The 7,362-nt window shown below is 41.4% G+C and overlaps 1 protein-coding gene across 1 annotated transcript in view; it reads left to right on the top strand.

Annotated features, from left to right (window-relative positions):
• Positions 1–7,362, top strand: part of REV3L (REV3 like, DNA directed polymerase zeta catalytic subunit) — a gene marked incomplete at its 5' end in the record, with an annotated part of 167,150 nt that overhangs the window by 93,020 nt on the left and 66,768 nt on the right. The window contains one exon of the mRNA XM_019520079.1: positions 5,576–5,691. Within this exon, the coding sequence (XP_019375624.1) occupies positions 5,576–5,691 (116 nt within the window). The remainder of the gene's footprint in view (positions 1–5,575; positions 5,692–7,362) is intronic.

A 7,362-nucleotide genomic window follows, 5' to 3' on the forward strand; every position in this document is an offset into this window, starting at 1 on the left:
GTGTACTCCTGGAAGCTGAGTGCAGCTGAGAGGGGGAGGAAAAGAAAAGAGCTGATGAGCTTTGTGCCTTTGCTCCATATGGAACAAGAACGCTCTGTGGATGATATTTAATGGGAGTTGTTCCTATTGTGCATAATTGCTTTTTAAAAATATATTTTTTCTTTAAAATATGAGATAAACACATGCAAAGACTTGTATTTAAAAAAGAATTATTTCAGTAGCAAATTTAGGATGTACCAAGCTTATGGATATCTGGACAATATTAATTCTGCCCTTTAGTATATATGCATTATGATCCAGCTTGCAGTACCCAGGCAACTCACAAATCTTTTTAAATGCGTTTATTCTCTCAACACCTTTGCAAGGTACCATCACTGTAGTTTTATAAACTGAATTGTATAGAGACAAAGGACCTTTCTATATAGGGAAGTTCTGTGCTCAGTAAATGCACTAGGCTAGCTCATTAAGTTTACTGAATGCTAAACATGTCCATGTAGGAAAGTAGTACTGAATAGGTGGTGTGCCATAAATTTGCAGCCTCTTACTGTGCATTGATTTCTCTATGTAGACAAGCCCTTAGTGGCTTGCCCAGTCAGCACACTAACTTTTAACTTGACAGTGCTTAACATTATGACCTAATTAAATCATTTCACATCACTTAAATATATATAACATTTTAAATACTTACATTGGTTTTCTTTTAAAATTAGTCAAATATACCTGAAGGTTTCATAAGGAAATCAAGAAGTCTTATCTATATTTATATACTAACTTCCATCCCAAGGATCCTGAAGTAGGGAGTGTTTTAATCCCATTTGGAAAACAACACATTCGGATCACTTTCTCCATCACTGTTTATCAGTACGCAGCACCTCTTCTAGTTAACTGTTTAGCACACAACTTAGATGAAAATTCTGTATCCAGTTACAACAAAAGGGGGAATATTTGCAGATCTAAATAGTAATCCATTGGAATTTGGTCAGGCAACTGGGCAAGGCTGGTTGATACTCCTGCTCTTGCAGGAAAAAGCTCTATAACATCTTCGTGTGTCATTCGTGGTAAGGAAATAAGTCATGTGTCTCAAAGAGAAGACGACAGCCTCTTCTTCAGCTCAGTGCCTTTTAACAAAGTATCTGTTCAGTGCTAACTCAGAGAGGAGGGGGATCCCAAGTAATAGTGAACATTCATCATGTAACACCAGACACTTTCAAGTCTCTCAAGTAAGAAAGGCAGTTTTCACGTTTTATCACACCATATGTTGGTATTAGTGAAAGTTGTTTTTCCCCCTTTGGACAATGTGAAACCAATCTTCAAATATGAAAATGGTGAGATATGAAATTCTCTAACACATCCTTCTAAGAATACCCATTATAGTATTTAATTCACAGTTTGAGAAATGCCACTACCAAGTTAGTCTGCTAAATTTAACAGGAAAATTAATCAGTCTGTGATGTTTAGTATATTGTTTTTAAAGATGGTTAAAGATTTTTTTTCCTCTCCAGAGCTCAGGTTGGAAAATCTGTACTCTTTCAAAACCTTGATTGAGAATCACTGTGCTTTCTCTGAAGTAGCAAATGTTAACTTTTTAATTGCGATTCTCTTGCTAGAAAGCAGTGAAGTTAGCTTCCTTTCTTTGCCCCTGACAAATTCTGAATAACTAGGTGTTTTTTTTACTCTACTACAAGCTGATCAGGGATCAGAATTCAGTAATTTTTGTTTTCTTTAGTCTTGATACTATTTTGTATCTAGCAGCAAAGGGTTTTTTGGCATTTAAAGATGCATTCCAGACTTCTTAACTTGCTATGCTAAGAGAAGGCTCATGGTCAAAACATTTCAATATTTAAAATCTTAGCTGAAACCTTTTAACATCTCCAAGGTGTCAGAAAATTGAAAGTAGGAAGAAAAAATACTTTTTCTCAAAATCAAAACAATATATGGTAGCACAAGATAACCCATATTCTGCAATATATACAGATTACTGCAGTAAAATTTGTTTAATTTAGACTTGGCTATTAGTAACAGTAAAAACGAACCTACTAAAATGTGAAACCTGTAGCAGTAGACTAGAGAATTTATTTTCAAAGCAAAATTATCTCAAAGTAGTTTTTCCCTCAAAAGGATTTACTCTGTTTCTGTTGTACCTCTTCTCAGTGAAAGTAAAAATGTGAGGTATGGTAACAAGTAGAAAACAGAAGATTTCTATTTTTAAAAGTTGAGAGGAAAATGGAGTTAGTGGGTCTGCATGTCTGGTTTCCAGGCTTCATTTTTGATAGGTAACAGAATTTTCCCCAAGTTTTAGTTCCTATCAAGTATTATAAAGGTTTATCATCAAAAGTGAGCTCTGATTATTATAACATGCAAGGGAACAATTGTACTTTGTACAAATCATGTAAGAGCCCTAATAGAAGATACAGAAAACACACTGTACTTATTCTCCTATGGAGCCAGAAGTTATGGGGAGAAGCTAAAGGCAGCAGTGGCAGTGCTTCTAGGAAGGACTTCCTCGATGCATGACTAATAGGGCTGTGCAAAGCTTCAGTCCCTGATTCGATTTGGCCCGATTTTTGGTGGCCAAATCGAATCGGGAGACCCTTTAATCTCTCTGAATCGAATTGGAGCCCTCCGAATTGATACAGACACATTTTTAAATGTTTTTTCTGCGTACCTCTATGTACTACTATGAAGTACTTCTGGTCCACTTCCGGGTTCGCCACTGAGCACATGGAGGGCCCCCCTCACTCCTGTGGGATGCTCCATGCACCCCAGCATCACAACATTCACAAGCCACTCTGGTACCTCAAGGTATGTAGAAAGAACATTTAAAGCTGTGTCAATGGCCAAATAGCTGATTCTGCGAATCAGTATCAAATCTTCAGAATCGGATTCAGCCAAATCTAATCGGGGACAGTGATCCAAATCAACTAACTGAATCACTGTCCCTGATTCGGGCCAAATCCAAATTGAATAGGGCCCACTTCACATACCCCTAATGGCTATACTCCTGTCAAATGACATCACAGACTTCAACAGCTGCCCAGAATCTGTGATGCCAGGGGTGTTCAGAGGTAGCAAAGAGAACACAAAGGTAGAGCTAAAACCTATTAAATAACTATTGTTAGTCTTATTAAATGTTGGCAGGGAAGTACTATAATACAAATATGCAGATAGAAAGGCAAAGACTTACATCTACCGCTTACAGAATAAGTTGGTAGACACTATTGCATGTGCATGCCCACCAGGCTTCACTTCTTTGTCTGTACTCAGGAAAAAGTTTAGGTCCCAATCAAGCTTCCAACCTTGCCAGTGTGGGCCATATCCTTAAACAAAGTTCCAGTGAAATCAAAACAATTCTGCATGTGCTCATAAATTATGTTGACAAGTCTTGAGATGGTGAATCAATCAGAGTGGGAACTGTCTCATTTCCAGGGATCTGGGTTTTCTGTTCACGGAGAAAAATACAGATTTTTCTCGCTTAATGGAGACAGACACAGATTTTCTTTTACAGGAGAGAAGGAGGCACTGGTAGGCTTCCAAATTGCCTTAAAATTGTAAATATAGCAGTAAAACGTGTTCAGCTGATACCTGTATATATAGTTTCATAGTTAGTAGGGTCGGAAGGGACCTGAGCAGATCATCAAGTCTGACCCTCTGCCATGGCAGGAAGGAGTACTGGGGTTAAACGACCCCAGCAAGGTGATTGTCAAGCTTTGTCTTAAAGACCCCCAAGGTAGGAGCCAGCACCACTTCGCTTAGAAGTTGGTTCCAGATCCTAGCCACCCTGACAGTGAAGTAGCGCCTCCTGATGTCTAATCTGAATTTACCTTCTGCCAGCTTGTGATCATTATTTCTAGTCACTCCTGGTAGTGCTCAGGGAAACAGGGACTCCCCCAATGCCTGCTGGTCCCTTCTGACTAGTTTGTAACAGGCCACTAGATCCCCCCTCAGCCTTCTCTTGTGGAGGCTGAACAGGTTCAGCTCCTGTAACCTCTCCTCATAGGGTCTGCCCTGCTGCCCCCAATCATGCGAGTGGCCCTCCTTTGGACCCTCTCCATGTTGTCCACATCCCTTTTGAAGTGCAGCGCCCTGATGAAGATGTTGAACGGTGCGGGCCTGAGGACCGAGCCCTGTGGAACCCCACTGCCCACATCCCTCCAGGTCAAAAATGACCCGTCCACCACCACTCTCTGGGTGCGACCCTCCAGCCAGGTGGCGACCCAATTGACTGTGTAGGTGTCGATACCATAGTCTCCCAGTTTCTTAATGAGAACGGGGTGAGAGACAGTGTTGAAGGCCTTCCAAAAGTCCAGAAAGACTACGTCCGCTGCTACCCCCGCATCTAAGGATTTGGTGACCTGGTCGTAGAAGGCCACCAGGTTGGTCTGACAGGACCTGCCTCTAATGAACCCGTGTTTGTTGCCCCTAAGCATAATCTCCCCTGCTGGCCCCTCGTGGACATGTGCCAGAATAATTCTCTCAAAAAGCTTACCCAGGATTGAGGTAAGACTAACTGGCCTATAGTTCACCAGGTCCTCCTTCCTCCCTTTTTTGAAGATGGGGAACCACACTCTTCCAGTCCTCTGGCACCACACCGAAGCACCACGAGTGCTCGTAAAGCCATGCCAGGGGTCCCGCAATGACCTCAGCTAATTCCCTCAGCACTCTGGGGTGGAGATCGTCCGGACCAGCTGATTTAAATATAGTGGGGTTTAATTTTCATCGCGGAAAAATGTGGATTTGGGGGCATTTTAGTTAGAGAATCTGAGATTTTTAAACAGAGAAAACCAGGATTCCTGCTCATTACAAACCTGTAGAACTGTTAGCATACTTACATGCTTTGTTAAATATTTTTTGCACTTCTAAAGTAATTTCCTTCTAATGGATTTCTAAGCACTTTACAAATACTGGCTTTCAGCACAGGAAGAATTATACTACTGAATTGCTGCCCACTTGAAAATAGGGAAAGTGGTACAGAATAGTTAAGGGTTACATAGGAAATCTGTATCAGCATCTGGGAATAGGACCGTGATCTTCTGGGTTCCAGTTTCCTGTTTTTGGCTATAAAACTACCCTTTTCTTCTTTTATGCTACTCTATAAGGACAATACAAAATGGATGAGCACAGATAATCCTAGGATTAATTTCCCTTCAAATTGGCAGGAATGAAGCTGTTCACAATAATAACCTGTTTGTATTATGAACCAGATTTCTAGAAGTGAGTTTATTGAAGCTACTGGATTGCAACTCCTAACTAGTTTAACAAGATGCAACAACAGTGTTTCACTTATAGGCAATAAAATGCTGCATTCCAAAAACCTGATGAGATCCATATGCTGTTCCTTATCTTTTTAAAAATATAATGAAATAGATTTTAATTTAAGGTTATAAAATTTACAAGATTTTTGTATGTGCTGGTAAATGAGAGATCCTGTTCTAACAAAGGACCAGATCCAGGTTTCAGGGAATTTTTGGTGTTTTTATTGTTGCACTTACCATGAGAAAAATCAAACTCATAGTTGGCAAACAATCCCATAAATAATGTGTTTATATTATTATAATATTTCTCTTTTTCCCTTCAGCTATGACCCAGATATTTTGTTAGGATATGAGGTCCAGATGCATTCCTGGGGTTACCTCTTACAGAGGGCTGCTGCATTAAGTGTTGATTTATGCCATATGATTTCTCGTGTACCAGGTGAGTTACTTTATAGACCATAATACTTGGATTCTATACACAAAAAAAAATTAAAAATGTATGATAGGGGTGTAGGCTGTAGCCATGTTGGACATAGGCAGACAAGGTTCTTTGGGTGAATCTGATATCTTTTATTAAACCAACTAAATAGTTGGAGAACAATTTTTACTTAAGCTTTTGGGTTCAAAAAACCTTCAGGCTAAGGAAGTTTCAGCAGTTGATGTGTGCTCTTCCTGGATGGGATGAAAAGTAAAAATGCCAGAGGCGGTGCTGGAATGCACACAAGACAGGCAGTCAGTGAAGATGTAATTTGAGGAGTCAGTACGTGAGAGAGAGGCTGGGTGTGGGGGAGAGAAGGGGGATGAATAGTGGAGAAGTACCTGGGAAGTCAGATGTCAGGCAGGTTATAATGTCATAAATCCAATGTCTATATTTAGTCCATGATTTTTAGTATCCAGGAAGTTGATAAAGTGGAGCTCATAGGCTCGTCTCTGGGAAGTGTTTTGTAAGTTTCCTTTGAGGATCAGGACTGAGAGACTGGAGAGAGAGTGGTTTTCTTGTGAGAAGGTGCCCCCACAGGTAATTGGGTATTCCCATCTTTGATAGATTTCTGGTGTGCATTCGTTCTGGTGTGCAGTTGTTGTTTGGTCTCTCCTACATATTTTCCATCTGAGCATTTGGTGCATTGGATGAGATGTATTACATTTCTGGAGGTGCAGCTGTAAGATCCAGGAATTCTGATGGTTCTGTTGTGGGGGTGTAGTGATTGTGGGAGTGGTGGAGATGTTGGCAGGTTTTGCATGTCTTGTCATGGCATGGTCTGGATCTATTTGGTGTGTTCTCGGTCTGAGGAAGTTTGCTTCTGGTGATGAGGTTGGCGAGGTTCGGTGCTTGTTTGAAAGCTAGGATGGGTGGCTCTTGGAAGATCTCTTTAAGAATAGGGTCTCTTTCTAGTATGGGTTGCAGTTGTTTGAGGATTTTCTGTAGGGGTTTGAGGGAGGGGTGATATGTCATAACCGGTGGTGTACAATTTGTGGGGGGTTTTCTTCTGTACTGAGGCAGTTCTTCACGTGGTATCCAGGTGGCTGTATCAAACATGCGATCTATCTCTCTGGATGAGTGTCCTTGTTGGGTGAAAGCCATTTTAATATTGGTGAGGTGGCAATCCCAGGTGTTCTCTTCAGTGCAAATTCAGTGGTATCTGAGGGCTTGGCTGCATATCACAGCTTTTTTGGTGTGTTCAGGGTGATTGCTGGTTCTGTGCAGATATAGTTTCATAGTTGGTAGGGTTGGAAGGGTCCTAAGCAGATCATCTAGTCTGACCCCCTGCCATGGGTAGGAAAGGATGCTAGGGTCAAATGACCCCAGCTAGGTTGCTGTCTAGCCTTCTTTTGAAGACCCCCAGGGTCGGGGCAAGCACCCACTTCCCTTGGAAGTTGGTTCTAGCTCCTAGCCACCCTGACAGTGAAGTTATGCCTCCTGATATCTAGCCTGAATCTATTCAGTCAACTTACGGCCATTGTTCCTTGTTACCCCCAGTAGTGCTCAGGGGAACAGGGACTCTCCCATTGCCTGCTGGTCCCCCTTGGCAAGTTTATAGGTGGCCACCAGATCCCCTCTCAGCCTTCTTTTGTGGAGGCTGAACAGGTTCAGGTCCTGTAGCCTCTCCTC

The sequence above is a fragment of the Gavialis gangeticus genome, unplaced genomic scaffold, assembly GCF_001723915.1.
Source record: "Gavialis gangeticus isolate Ggan-Ray unplaced genomic scaffold, GavGan_comp1, whole genome shotgun sequence".
Taxonomy (NCBI): domain Eukaryota; kingdom Metazoa; phylum Chordata; order Crocodylia; family Gavialidae; genus Gavialis; species Gavialis gangeticus.